Source organism: Muscardinus avellanarius (assembly GCF_963383645.1).
Source record: "Muscardinus avellanarius genome assembly, chromosome: 14".
Lineage (NCBI taxonomy): Eukaryota > Metazoa > Chordata > Mammalia > Rodentia > Gliridae > Muscardinus > Muscardinus avellanarius.
Genome location: NC_137800.1, coordinates 88,326,080 through 88,341,400, shown reverse-complemented (window position 1 = coordinate 88,341,400; position 15,321 = coordinate 88,326,080). Strand labels below are relative to the sequence as shown.

General features: G+C 50.5%; 1 protein-coding gene across 1 annotated transcript; it reads left to right on the top strand.

The window, feature by feature from the left end:
- Positions 1-1,055: 1,055 nt before the first annotated feature.
- LOC308273282 (uncharacterized protein C6orf15) lies at positions 1,056-9,233 on the top strand (the record flags this gene model as incomplete). The annotated part of the gene is made up of 8 exons (XM_080710363.1): positions 1,056-1,122; positions 2,300-3,119; positions 4,983-5,031; positions 5,128-5,215; positions 5,347-5,428; positions 6,929-6,989; positions 7,376-7,386; positions 9,152-9,233. 8 exons carry the CDS (start codon positions 1,056-1,058, stop codon positions 9,231-9,233), a joined length of 1,260 nt encoding a protein of 419 aa, XP_080566489.1.
- Between the last annotated feature and the right edge of the window lie 6,088 nt (positions 9,234-15,321).

Below are 15,321 nucleotides of genomic sequence, written 5' to 3'. Positions count from 1 at the left end.
TGGAGTCGGCTCTGGCTCTAGGATCATCTGCAGGTTAAGGTCAAGGGGAAGAAGGTATGGGAGGATGCAGGGAGAGAATGATCTGGATCCCAGAGAGAAAGAAGAGAAACACTGTTGTTTTGTTTTGTTTTTGGTACTGGAGATTGAACCCAGGGGATGTTCTACTACTTCCGAGCTATATTCACAGCCAATTTTATTTATTTTATTTTATTTTTTTTGTACTAGGGATTGAATCCAGGGGCATTCTACCTCTAAGCCCCCCCTTTTTTTGTAATTTATTTATGCTTGAAACAGGGTCTAACTAAGTTGCTGAGGCTGACCTTGAACCTGTGATCCTCTTGTCTCAGCCTCCTAAGTACTGGGATTACACCTAGCTCTTTTTTTTTTTTTTTTTTTTTTTTTTTTTGTACTGGGGATTGAACCTAGAGATAATCTGCCTCTCAGCTACCTTCCCACCTCGATTTTATTACTTATTTGGAAACAGGGTCTCACTAGGCTGCTGAGAGCCTCACTAAATTGCTGAGGGTGGATTCCATCCCGCGATCCTCCTGTCCCACCCTCCCAAATTACTGGGATTACAAAAGGCGCCACCACACCTTTTGAAACAGGGTCTCGCTAAATTGATGAAGGCCTTGCACCTGCCGTCCTCCTGTCTCAGCCTTCCGAGGACTGGGATTACAGGCATGCACCACCAGCCTGGTCAGAGCCAAGTGTTTCTATTGCTGTGAGAGACAATGAACATTGCAACTGAAGAGACCAGTGAGACACTGGGGCCTAAGGGGGGAAGGTCCTCATGGGCTTGGTGCAGGGACCAGGGAAGGGCAGGGCTGAGGGCCGGGAGAACTGAGTCAAGAAGGGACAGGAAGCTCAAAGAAAGAAGCCAGGCAGGGAAACACCCAGCTTTCTCCGGGACAGCTGAATGACACCTGTTGCTACAGTCAAGAATGCACGAGAAATGCCAGGACCTACTGTCTCTTCAATCCAACCACAACCCCCGCCCAGCTAAGAGGATAAAGGTGCTGTCTCCGGCTGCGGGAGATGCGGAGCTGAGCAGCATGCAGGGCTGTGCTGTGGGGAGCCGGGCTCCTCTGGGCCTGCTCCTTGTGTGTCTGCAACTCCCAGGTAAAGAAGCCAAACCTGGTTATTGGGCAGGTGGGACCAGGGCCCCTCGGGAGCCAGAATCCAAGAACCCAAGGGAAGGGGTAAAGTCAAGTCAGGAGGGTGCACACGAGATTTGGCATTGGGGAATTGCAGGGACTCACGGTGAAGGGAATTGGGAACCAGGGAAGTGATGGACATGGTACCTCACATCTAAGTCCACCGACTACTTCATCATCCCTTTCTTTTCTTTCCTTCTTTCCTTTGTGGTATTGGTGATGGAACCCAGGGGCATTCTACCTCAGAGATACACCCCCAGCCCTATTTTTTTTTTTTTTGGTGGTACTGGGGGTGGAACCCAGGGGCTTTTCTACCTCCAGGATACACTCCCAGACCTATTTTATATTTTATTTGGAAACAGTGTCTCACTAAGTTGCTGCGAGCCTCACTCAGTAGATGAGGCTGGCTTCGAACCTGTGCGATCCTCCTGTCTCAGCCTCCCAAGCGCTGGGATTACTAGCATGCGCCACCATGCCTGACTTCCCATCCCAGCCCTATTTTTTATTCTTTCTTTTGAATCCAGGTCTCACTGAGTTGCAAAGGACCTCACTAAGTAGCTGAGGCTAGCTGTGAACCATGATCCTCCTCTCAGCCTCTCGAATTCTGGGATTACAAGTGTGCGTCACCATGCCTGGTCCCTTTGTTATCTCTTCTTCCCTTCTTCCTCCTCCTGCTTCTTCTTTTTCTTTCTTTTTTTTCTTTCTTTCTTCCTTTTTTTTTTTTTTTTTTTTTTTTTTAGTATTGGAGATGGAACCCAGGAGCATTCTATCTCCAAGCTACACCCCCAGCCCTATTTTTTATTTTGAAACAGCATCTCGCTAGTTTGCGGGAAGTCTCACTACTTGCTGAGGCTGTCCTCGAACCTGTGATCTTCTGTCTCAGCCTCCCAAGTACTAGGACTACTAGGACTACATGCCTGGCTCCTGCTCCTTCTTTTTCAAATTGAACCCAGGGACATTTTATGTCTGTGCTACACTCCCAGCCCTTTTTATTTTGAAATAGGGTCGAGCTAAATTACTAAGGGTCTCACTAAGTTGCCTAAGCTGGCCTTAAAAGCATGCGATCCTCCTGCCTCAGCCTACCAAGTCCTGGGATTACAGGAGTGCATCACTGAGCTCAGTTTATCTTCTCTTTCTTTCAGGTCTCTTTGCCCGGAGCCTCGGTGCAGTGGAGGAGAAAGCTTCACCGCTCTTGGGGACCAACTTGCCTCTGCTGAGACAACCTTCCTTTCCCGGTACCCCCAGCTCTGAACACCCTCAGCCCAAACCAGGCCCTAGGTCTAATGATGTAGCAGAAGATCCTCAAAAGTTTAACATTCCTCCACCAGATGGCCACCACCCTGCAGGAGGTTTGGGGGTGCAGAGCTGGCCTCCATCCTGGGATCTGCCCCCCGTGGAATCCTGGCCCTCTGAGGATCCTTGGGAGACAATGGCTGCTGCCGCGGAGGGCTATCTGGAACCAGCACCCCCCGAAGGACTGTCTTACCTTTCCAGTGGCCTCTCTCCGGGCGGGCGTCCTTTGCCAGTGGCGTCCTCCACACACCCTGTGAAGCCCTCACTTGAAGCTTTCCACTCGAGTCTGCCAGGAGCCCAGGCTCAAGATCTCGCCCAGCGCCCTCCCTCATCTTTCATCCACAGGCTTCTGCCGGGTCTTCCAGGGGGAGCCCTGAATCCGGGTGTGTCCTGGGGAGGTGGAGGTCCTGGGACTGGATGGGGAACGAGGCCCATGCCATATCCTTCGGGAATCTGGGGTAGCAGTAATCAAGTCCCAGGTACCAGCTGGGGGACTATTCACCAGCATCCAGGTACCAGCTGGAGCAATATTCACCGGTATCCAGGTACCAGCTGGGGCAATATTTACCGGTATCCAGGTATCAGCTGGGGCATTAATAACCGCTATCCAGGTACCAGCTGGAGCAATATTAACCGGTATCCAGGTATCAGCTGGGGCATTAATAACCGGTATCCAGGGGCAAGCTGGGGGAATATCCCTCTACGTCCTGGTGTCAATAATCAGCTTCCTCCAGGAGTTCGTCCTCCTGGCTCATCTTGGAACATCCCAGTTGGCTTCCCTAATCCTTAGAACCCTGGTTTGCAGTGGGATTAGAGCATAAAAGAGGGGAAGCCTGAGGTTTGAAGTCAGAGGAGGGCCGAGAAGGGCCTGCTCCAGCCCCACTGGTGTGAGCCCACTCGGGCACCATTAGCTCATTGCCTGGCACCCAGTGTTCACCACCTTTCCTGCTGATCTCAATAAAACACTAGCAATTCTCAAATTTGCTTCTTCTCAGTGTCTTTGTTTCTGGACATAAACTGAAGTGCAGCCGGGCATGGTGGCACGCATCGCAGGTTTATGACCAGCCTCTGCAACTTAGTGAGACCCTGTTTCAAATAAAGAATAAAATAGGGCTGAGGGTGTAGTTCAAAGGTAGCATGGCCCTGGGCTCAATCCCCAGTACCAGAAAAAAAATAATAGGACTGGGGGGGGGGTGTCTAGCTCAGAGGTAGAATTCCCCTGAGTTCAGTCCCCATGACCCTGGTAACACACACACACACACACACACACACACACACACACACACACACACAGCCTTAGCAACTTAGTGAGGTTCTCAGCAACCAAGTGAGACCCTGTTCCCAAATAAGAAATAAAATTAGGCTGAGCCAGGCGTGGTGGTGCACGCTTGTAATCCCAGAACTTGGGAGGCTGAGACAGGAGGATCACACAGGTTTGAAGCCAGCCTCAGCTACTGTGTGAAGCTCTCAGCAGCTTAGTGAGACCCTGTTTCCAAATAAAGTATAAAATAGGTCTGGGAGTATAGCCCGGAGATAGAAAAGCCCCTGGGTTCCACCCCCCCCCCGGTACCACACACACACACACAAAAAAAAAAAAAAAAAAAAAGAAAACCAGGTTGGGGGTGTAGCTTGGAGGTATAATGGGTTCAATCCTCAGTACCAAAAATAAATACATACACGCATTCATACATACACACATACATAAACTGAAGTGCATTTGGTCTATCCGTGTGTGTGTGTGTGTGTGTGTGTGTGTGTGTGTGTGTGTCTGTGTGTACGTATGTGTATATATTATTAAGGGTTGAACCCAGAGACACCATACTGCTGAACTATATTTTTTTATTTTGAAACAAGGTCTCACTAAGTTACTGCATGCTGGCCTTGAACCTGTGATCCTCCTGTCTCAACCTCCCAAGTACTGGGATGACAGGTTTGCACCACCACGCCCAGCTTTGATCCCCATTTCCTAGCCCTCCTTGTGTCTCTCTAGGGTCCCCTGCAGACCTTTTCTTTCTGTCCCTATCTTTGAAAAGATCAAAGCCCAAATGTTTGAAAGTGGAACCTCATGATCTCACCTTGCCCAGGTGGGAGGGCTGGTCCCAGCATGGTTCTGAACTCTGAAAAGCAGAGGAGGGATGGCAGATGAATGGAGAGGACACCTGTAGCAGGAGGGGGGGGAGAAAGTCCAGGAAGCCAGCACCAGAGCCAAGACCCTTCCCTCCACAGAGACACAGAGAAGGGAGTCTACACTTATCTTTCATCCCCAAAAGCCAAGTTTCTTGGGTGTGGAGGAGCACTGACCGCCCTTACATGCATCGCTTAGTCCATTGTGTCTCAGAAAGCCACAGACTTTGAACATTTGCTGAATGCATGGCAGCCCTTGCTAAAGGAAAAGAGAAGGAAGAGGGAGAGAAAAACCCAGGAGCCGACAACCCCACCTGCCACGGCATCTGACCGTTTTACTCCCACGGGAAGCTGTGGTCTCTTTCTTCGGTTGTATTGTCTCTCCCCTTTCCTTTGTTTTTTTCCCAGGAGCTCTGCATCCTTGTGCGTACCGGAGCTGGTGTGGGGGCAGCAGAGGGTCAGTCTACAAAAGCCCAGACAATTTCTAATGGGTGGGGTGCAGGTGATTCGGTTTCGCGTTCTCTTTCTCCCATGCTGCCCACTTTGTTCACAGTGGTCCAGGAGTCCGTGTCCCCCATACAGCCGGGAATGTGGAGCCATGCAGGTGTACCCCAGCTGGATCCCAGGGGACTGGGCAGCTTGTGGGAGGGGAGACAGGAGGAGGATAAACCCCAGAGCCCAAAGGACAGGGAGCCACCTGTCGGAGCAGGAAAGTCCCTTGAGAATTCCTTTTGGGGACTCTTCCCACCTCAGCCCACTTTCCCCTCACCAGCCATGCCCCTTCTCTGTGGCCTGGACCTCCTGGCCCAATTATTGTCCCTCTTTGGAGTCTCTTGGCTTCTCCCAGTCCTCAGGCAAGAGTGGGAAGCTGTTGTCAGCGCCGGTCTCTTCCACAGGCCCAAGGCCATTCTCTCGGGCTCGGGGTCTCCTTTGTTTCTGTCCGGCTTTCTGGTGCCCCCCCCCCCCTGTAATTACTCCTACTTGCACTTTTGTTGTTTTGTTTGGGCAGTTCTGGGAAATCCAATCCAAGACCTTGTCCGTGCCAAGCAAGCGCTCTACCACTGAAATATATCCCAGCCCTTTTGATTTATTGAGACAGTCTCCCTAAATTGCACAGGGTGACCTTGAACCTGCGATCTTCCTGCCCTCAGTCTCCTGAGTAGCTGAGATTACAGATGTGTCACCATGCCTCTTCTTTACACTTTAAATTCTGTGTTAGAGCCAGTTGCGGTACTACACACCTGTAATGCCAGTACTTGGGAGGCTGAGAAAGGAGGATCACAGGTTCAAGGACAGGGCAGCTTAGTGAGACCCTGCTTCCAAATAAAAAATAAAAGGCCGAGGATGTAGCTCAAAGGTAGAGTGCCTCTGGGTCCAATCCCCACTACAAAAAAAAAAAAAAAAAGAAAGAAAGAAAAGAAAAGAAAGAAAGAAAGAAAGAAAAGAAAAGAAAAAGAAAAGAAAGAAAAAAGAAAAAGACTTGTGTCAACATCAACTATATTCTACTGGGCCAGGCATAGTGGTGCACACTTGTAATCCTAGTACTTGGGAGGATGAGACAGGAGGATCACAGGCTCACGGCCAACCCTCAGCAATTTAGTGAGGCCCTCCACAACTTAATGAACTTGGAAGTAGAATACCCCTGGGTTTAATTCCCAATACCCCCAAATAACAACATTAAGTAAGTATGGTGGTGCATGCCTGTAATCTCAGTACTTGGGAGGCTGAGACAGGAGGGTCGCAGGTTCAAGAGCAGCCTCAGTAAATGGTGAGACTCTCATTAACCTAGTTTCAAAATGAAAATAAAATAGGGCTTGGGGTGTAGCTTGGAGGTAGAATGTCCCTGGGTTCCATCCCCGGAACCACAAAACAAATAAAAAACCTACTGAATGAGTGGGCAAATTTTTTCTCTATTCTCTCTGTGACTGCTGGTCCTTTTTTTTTTGTGTGTGTGGTATTGGGGATGGAACCCGGGAGCATTCTACCTCTGAGCTACACCACCAGCCCTATTTTTTCTTCTTTATTTTGAAACAGGGTTTAACTAAGCCTCAGAGGGCCTCACTAAGCAGCTGAGGTTGTCTGTGAACCGCGTTTCTCCTGAGTCAGCCTCCCAAATGCTGGGATTACAAGGGTGCACCACCACGCCCGGCTCTGGAATGTCCTCTTCAGGCACGTGTGTTAAAGGCTTGGTCCCCAGTGGAGCACTGCTGAGAGGGACCTATTGGGAAGTCTTTAGGTCACTGGGGGGCATGTCCCTCAAGGGTTTGTGGGACCCCAGTCTCTTCTTCATTTTCTTTGCTTCTTTGCTTGCCATAAGGCAGGGGTTTTGCTCCCTCCAGTGTTCCCTGCTGCAGTGTGCTGTCTTGGTGCGGGCCCCCGCAGGGCCAGTCCATCATGGACCAGATCCTCCAGACTGTGAGCCAACAGAAACCTTCTCTCTTTATAAGCTGTCTCGAGTATTTGTTACAGTAATGGACAGCTGACTGGCACAGTAAACCTCAGGTTTTCTTTCTTTTTCCACTCTCTTCCCGAGCCACAGGGCTGCAGAGAGTATGATCTGAACTTGGGCTGTGGCCTTCCCAGAGCCTCACTGATATTTCCTTGAAAACCTCGTGAAGCCCTTCTAAGCTCATACACGGCTCTGCGCATTGCGTCGTTTAATCCCCATCGCTCTCTGTGACGCGAAGGCTTTGTAAGATTCTTTTTAAGAGACCGAGACTCAGAGCGATGAAGCAACCCACACAAGTGTACTGGGGAGAGAGGCAGTGACTCCAACCTCCTTTTTCTCATTATGTGTTCAGGGAGTGTTCAGGTACAATCGGCAATTAGCAGAAGTACCAACAAACTTTTATGATATGTGCCACATCCTAGACCAGGTGTTTTCTTTCTTTCTTTTTTTCTTTCTTTCTTCTTTCTTTCTTTCTTTCTTTTTTGGTGGTACTGGGATGGAACCCAGAGGCTTTCTACCTCCGGGCTATACTCCCAGATCTATTTTCTATTTTATTTGGAAACAGGGTCTCACTAAGTTGCTGAGAGCCTCACTACGTAGCTGAGGCTGGCTTCGAACCTGTGCGATCCTCCTGTCTCAGCCTCCCAAGCGCGGGGATTACAAGCGTGCGCCACCACGCCCGGCTGGACCAGGTGTTTTCACACACATTTTTACCACCAGTCCTCTGAGAGACCTGAAACTACAAGTGTGGAAACAGGGCCTCCCTTGGTTGCTGAGAGCCTCACTAAGTTGCAAAGACTGGCTTTGATGCTGTGATCCTCCTATCTCAGCCTCCCAAGTAGTAGGATTACCAGCATGCGCCATCACACCCGGCTGGCTCATGGGTATTTTTATTTTTATTTTTTTGCTGTACTGGGGGTGGAACCCAGGGGCATTCTACCTCTGATCTATACCCCCAGCCCTATTTTTTAGTCTTTTTTTTTTTTTTTTGAAACAGGGTCTCACTGAGTTGCGAAGAGCCTCACTAAGTAGCTGAGGCTGTCCATGAACCTGATCCTCCAGTCTCCGCCTCCTGAATGCTGTGATTACAAGTGTGTGCCACCACGCCTAGCTTCATGGGTATTTTTTAATGTGGCGGTGGTTCACAGGTTTCTAGTGCAGAGGGTCCTGGGGTCCTTCTGGAACTTCTTCTCCCCCTCTGTCCTCCAGTGCTAGTGGGCCAGGTCGTGGTTGGCTGTGGCCATCTTGCCACATCTCGCGTTTGTCTCTAGATTATATGGCGCTGGTAGCCAAAAGCCTCTAGCAGTTCATGTGACAGTTTCTCTGGCCTCAGCCTCAGCCTCTCAGCTGTCAGTAATTGTCTATTTCAGAGCCAGGGACCTGGTGGGAATGACCACCCTGGAGGATCAGGAGCAGCCTGATTGATCACAGGTTCAGAGTTAGTTTCAGTCTCTTCCTTCCTTCCCTTCTCCTTCCCCTTCCCCTTCTCCTCCTTCTTCTTTTTGTAATACTAGGGCTGGAACCCAGGGGCATTCTACCTTTGAGTTTCACCCCCAGCCCTATTTTTTGTCTTTATTTTGAAACAGGGTCTCACTGAATTGCAAAGGGCCTCACTATGTAGCTGAGGCTGGCTCCAAATCACGATCCTCTTGTCTAAGCCTCCCAAATGCTGGGATTACAAGTGTGTGCCACCACACCTGGCTTTAAAATATTATTCTTGAGGCTGGGGATATAGCTCAGGTGAGAGAGTACGCAATTAGCACGTGTGAGGTTTTTGGTTCAATCCCTACCTGAAACCACAAAATGTTATTGTTGTTTTTATTTTGGTACTGGGGGTTGAACCCAGGGGCATTTCTACCGCCAAGCCACACTCTCGGCCCTATTTTATTCTTATCTGGGAACAGAGTCTCACTAAGTTGCTGAGGCCGGCCTCAAACCTGCGATTCTCCTGTCTCAGCGTCCCAAGTACTGGGATTACAGGTGTGTGAAACAGCACCCAGCTCATTTCCCGCATCTTTCATGTCACCTAACGGCCACCTGCTTTTGTCTCTTCAGCCATGCTGAACTTATCTTCCCCTTTATTATTCAGCGGGAGGATGGCCTTCGTCTGCTTCTCGTCTCTTTCTAGATCACCTCCCTCCTTCTGCTGTGAGAGGACTGGTGAACCCCCCCCCGCCCCCCAGCAGCTCGCCTGTGCTGACCCACTGTGAGGGCGGCACACACAGGGCCCAGGAAGATCTGTCACAGCCCAGACATGTCCTGGTCACAGCCGGGGCGTGCAGCCTAGGAGTGGGAAAGGGGAAGGGTAATAGTGTCTCCAATTTCAGTTCTTGTCTGAGAAGCTAAATAATCACAGACAAGGCTTTGGGAAGGTGGAAAAAAGATGTCTTATTAATCTGGTAGCAAATGGGTAAGGATACTGTGAGCAACAGCTGATTTGCCAAAGTTCAGAAGAAAAGTATGACTCTGTTTATCAAGGCTTAGAACTTCAAGGACTAAGCTCCAGGTGTTTTTGTCAGAAAACACAACTCAGGCCCACACGGTCCCCCGATTCACCGCACCAGCGCTTCATTCCTGTGCTCAGTAACTGATAAGATCAGGCTAATTGCTCGGAGGAGAGGGAGGTAGGGGAAAGAGAAGAAGAGAAAAATAGGACAATTTTGGAATAGACTATGTGCTAGCTTCCAGAGTCACAAGCTTCGCTCTTCCTTCCTCCTCCTCCTCTTCCTCCCTCCTCCTCCTCTTCCTCCTTCTCCTTTTCTCCTTCTGTTGTGGTACTGAGATTGAACCTAGGGGCATTCTACCTCCAAGCTACACCCTCAGCCTTACTTATTTATTTATTTATTTATTTATTTATTTATTTATTTATTTAACTGGGAATGGAACCCTTCTACCTCCGGGCTACACTCCCAGACCTATTTTTAAATATTTTTTAATATTTTATTTTGGAAACAGGGTCTCTTAAGCTAGAGAGGCTGGCTTCGAACCTGCGCGATCCTCCTGTCTCCGCCTCAAGCGTGTGGCACCAAGCCCGTTTTTTCTTTTAAAACAGGGTTTTGCTAGTTTGCTGAGGCTAGCATCAAACCTGTGATCCTTTTGTCTCCACCGGCTTATTCACTCATTTTTGTTTTTGGTTTTGTGGTACAGGGGATTGAGTCCATGGGCATTCTATCTCTAGGCTGCACGCCTTCCCCCGCTGCCCTTATTCTTTTTCATTTTGGTGGTACTGGGGGTGGGACCCAGAGGCTTTCTACCTCCGGCCTCCGGTCTCACTAAGTTGCTGAGAGCCTCACTAAGTAGCTGAGGCTGGCTTCGAAAGCGTGCGATCCTCCTGTCTCAGCCTCCCAAGCGCGGGGATTACAAGCATGTGCCACCACGCCCGGCTCTATCTTTTTCATTTTGAAACAGTCTCCATAGCTTGATGAGAGTCTCACTACTTGCTGAGGCTGTTCTTGAACCTGCAATCTTCCAGTCTCAACCTCCCAAGTACTGGGATTACAGGTGCCTGCCACTGCGTTGGTAGAAAGCCCAAGTTTTCAGCAGGAAAGAGACAGGATTATATTTCCCTTTGAAGACGATTCTCTAGGTGGTGAAGGGATGGCAGGGGAGTCAGAGACCACCAGCTCAGTGCTTTCAGGAGCTTCTGGAAAGTGGGGAAATACACTGCCGGCCAGGCGAGGTGCTCCAGGCCTGTCAGCGTGACACCAGCCAGGCAGGCCGCCAGTGGAGAAAATGCGTCCTGGGATGCTTCCGCAGGGCCTGGCACGGTTCCTGCCCAAGGGAGGTGCTTTGGTTTAATGGCTAAATTTCTTTCCTGTTTATGCTCTTCTTTCTCACCCGAGAATCCTCATGGCCTGGGTGTTTAGGGCAATCTCCGACTTGGCCTCGGCCCCACAGGCTCTGCCCATCCTCTAAGTCATTTCCTACACCACTTCCCTGCGCAGGCACTGGCTGGCGGCCGAGCCTGAAGCTTCCTCCGAAGGTCAACTGTCCTGCTCCTCCTCACCCTCAGTTGCAGGCAGACACCACTGTTGGGGCTCGGAGAATGTGTGCAAAGCAATGAATGAATAAATGAATGAATGGCCACCGACCCACCCTGTGTCCCCCTCAAGCCCTCAGCCACTCTTCACCTTGCTCCTGTGAACACCGCCTTCTCTTTCCCTGCCTACTGAATGGTCCCATTCATTCATTAGATCCCAGTTCCAAATTGTCACAAAAACCTGGGGAATCCCAGAAGGGTACTCCAGGGGGAAGAGAAGGAGGAAGGAGTGAAAAGGTGTTTGGTTCAGGGGAAAGACTAATGATACGAATTTATCTTTGCTGTCAAATAAAAATGGAACTTTATTATTTATTTATTTATTTTGCAGTACTTGGGTTGGAACTCAAAGGCATTCTACCTCCGACCTATACTCCTAGCTCTATTTTTTATTCTTTATTTTTGAAACAGGGTCTCACTGAGTTGCAAAGGGCCTCACTAAGTATCCGAGGCTGTCCATGAACCACTATCCTCCTGTCTCAGCCTCCCATATGCTGAGATTACAAGCATGTGCCACCACACCCAGCTAAAATGTAACTTTAAATAGCTTTGTTAAAAATTTAACAGTAAGCCAGTGGTGGTGGTGGTGGTGGTGGTGGTGGTGGTGGTAGCACATGCTTGTAATCCCAGTACTTTGGAGGCTGAGACAGGAGGATCGTGCAAGTTTGAAGCCAGCCTCAGCTACATAGTGAGGCTCTCAGCAATTTAGTGAGACCCTGTTTCCAAATAAAAATATAAAATAGACCTGAGAGTGTAGCCCTGAAGTAGAAAGCCCCTGGATTCCATCCCAGTACCACCACCACCACCACCACCACCACCAACAACAACAACAACAACAAAAATTAAGAGTAGATCCAGGTGTGGTGGTGCACATTTGTAATCTCAGTGTGTGGGAAGCTAAAACAGGAAGTGCACACACCTGTAATCCCAGTACTTGGGAGACAGAGACAGGAGGATGACACACTTGAGGACAGCCTCTGTAACTTAGTGAGACTTTGTTTCAAAATAAAGAATACAAATAAATAAATGAATGAATGAATAAATAAATAAATAAAATAGAGCCAGGCATGGTGGATTACACTTGTAATCTCAGCATTTGGGAGGCTAAGACAGGAGGATCGCAGTTTGTGGACAGCCTCAGCTACTTAGTGAGGCCCTTTGCAACTCAGCGAGACCCTGTTTAAAAAGTAAGAGTTAAAAATAGGGGCTGGGCGTGGTGGTACACGCTTGTAATCCCCACGCTTGGGAGGCTGAGACAGGAGGATCGCACAGGTTTGAAGCCAGCCTCAGCTACTTAGTGAGGCTCTCAGCAACTTAGGGAGATCCTTTTTCCAAATAAAATATAAAATAGGTCTGGGAGCATAGCCAGGAGGTAGAAAGCCCCTGGGTTCCACCCCCAGTATCACCAAAAAAATAAATAAATAAAATAAAAAAATAGGGCTGAGGGTGTCGCTGAGGGTATCACCTGGAGGTAGAATGCCCCTGAGTTTCATCCCCAGTAACACACATACAAACACACACAAAAGGAGAACACGCAAGGAACTATTTGATGGTTACTCTTCGGTGGTGGAAACTTTCCAAAACTTATATTTTTTTTTACTTTTTTCAAGGACCATATCTAGTCCTCTGTTTATAATTAAAACAAAACAACCAACCAACCCAGTCATTTGCAAATGACTCACTGCTGTGGTCTTCTAGCCACTCACGATACTCCCCATGATCATGTGCCTTTCTCATGACATTAAATAATTATAGTTATAACTACTGAAGCTGATGGGCCAGGAACTAAGCTCTCAAGGCCTTAGTTTCCTTATCTGTTAAAAAAAAAAAAAGGACTAGTCAGAAAGAGAAGAAAAGAGACTCTTGGTAGATGGAGACCTGGATCGACGAGCATGACCAGTCATACCTGCCCCTTTAGTTAGGTGAACAAAACTCCCAGCATATGCTTGTACCAGATTAACTAGAACAAAAACATCAATTTAAATGTCACCAGATTCAAAGACTTACACAATGCACCCACACCTGATTGATGGATACATTGTTTGACCAAGAAGAAGAGCTCCAAATATCAAATGATTGACATGGGGTTTGTTTTTCAAAGAAACTTGCCTGAGAATCTCCACTTTTTCTTCACTGCGTGTCGCAGTGAAGAGCGCGATTGGAAGGCTGAGCAAGCGGCTTGGCGTGGTGGCGCACGCCTGTAATCCTAGCGCTTGGGAGGCTGAGACAGGAGGATAGAGGCCAGCGAAGACCTTCAGCAACTTAGTGAGACCCTTTTTGCCACCGCCGCCTCCGAACCGCGCCCTTTTGCCTCCCTCACACCCACACACAACTTCACGATCGCCGCTGCCACGCACACTCGCACATTACACGCTCATACACCACACAGCCACAAACCCACAAACGCCCCGCCCCACGACGACACCCACAGCAGCCCGCACTGCCTAAACACCTACACACCTACACACAGCCGGCCTGCTCGCTACACCCCACCCTTTCCTACAACCCTGGCCCTCCCACACCGCCTCCCTCCCTGACACCCTCGCTCCCTCACGCACCCACAACCCACCCTCCCCTTTGCCCACCCCACACTGCTCTGCTCACCCTTGAAATCCACGCACAACCCATTCCCACACTAACACTCACTGCACTTGCAGCACCCGGCACTCCCACCCAGGGCTCTCGGAACGCTTTCCCGGGCCCCTTCACCCAGCCCCGTCTCTCCATTCTCGCATCCAAGCTGCCCAAAACCCCGGGCCAGCGGGCCCAGGTGGCCCACACCTGTCATCCCAATCTTTGGGCGTCCCACACCCGATCATCCCGCTGCGCCCGCCACGCACGCCTGCCTGTCTCCGCCCATTCCTCACTCCCTGTGCCCAAGGGCAACACACAACCTGCACCCCAACGGCGGGGCTGCAGCGCCCACACACACTGCACCGGGCTCCCGGACCCCCTCCCCGAACCCGCACTAGCGCCACAGGCTCTGGCCCAGTCGCCCCGCATGGACCGACTCCACCTTGCAAGGAGACCCTCGCAGGAGAGGTCTGGGCCCGGGCCGGACTGCTGGCCGAGTCTGCACCTTCGCTACCACTGTCCAGGCCTCCACGGCTGCAAGCCCCAGCGCACCAAGACCTACCTACCGAAGGAGAGTCCCTGCATCCATTCCCTAGGTGGGGCCGTGCCTCAGCCCGCGGGTGGTCACCTCCTACCACGATGACACGTCCCTCTTGGCCAAACGCCAAGGAACTGTTGATACCTTCTGGGCCCACGCACGTGTTGACAAGTGTGCATATTCACCCGTCCGCCTGTCCGTCCGTCCTTCTGTCCGTCTGTCCTTCTGTCCGTCTGTCCCTCCGTCCATCAGTTCCTTCCTTCCTTCCTTCCTTGGTTCATCCTGTTTACTGTCATCATGACTAGGGTTCAGGTAGAGGATTTGAAGCCAGGGCCATCTTACTTCTGAATTCCAAACCCATCTCCACCCTCCCTATTGGATGTTTCCCTTTTGGATGGCAATGTAGAAGCACCAGGGCCTGGCAGGGGAGCGTCCAGTCAGCCAGCCAGCCCGCGCGCCCGCCCTCCCCTTCAGGTGTCTTCTTGGGGCAAGTGACAAGTCTCTGACTCTGCAAACCACCCAAATTCAGCTTTCAGGAAGTCCCTCTGGGATGTGTATGGTGTAGGTGTGTCTGAGTGTGTGTGTGTGTGTGTGTGTGTGTGTGTGTGTGTGTGTGTTGGGTGCTGTGGGAAAGCACGGGTCATTTGGAAACCTTGGAAGGTCTCCTCACCCTTCGCCAGGTTCGGGCTCAGTTGCTGAGAGCGGTCAGGAGCCAGCGTGGCTTCCTGTGCTGTCAGCCTCTCTCCTGCTGCCATTCCAGGCCTGCTGCTGCAACTGGCCAGGCTCCCAGGGATTCCGCTGAAGCCAAGCACCCCATGAAGTCGTGTTCCCAAGGCCATTCAGTTCCAAGAGAGCCCCCTGTCTGAGTGCTCTCAGGCACGGGAAGGCACCTTGGTGGTTAGGGATCGGGCGAGGGGCGGTGGAAGCTTGCAGCCCAGTGAAGATGGTCCCTAACCAACAGGAAATGATCCAAAGGTTTCTCGGGGATCGTGCGGGGCATCACCTGTGTACCCGCTCAACCCCACCAGCTCCAGCCGGGACTGTCAACAGCGGAGAGAATCAGCCAGGGACAGCCGGGCCTCCTGCATGCATCTCCCTTGTGAAAGCAAGAGAGAAGGCGGTCGTGGAGGTGTGGGGGCTAAGACCCAGA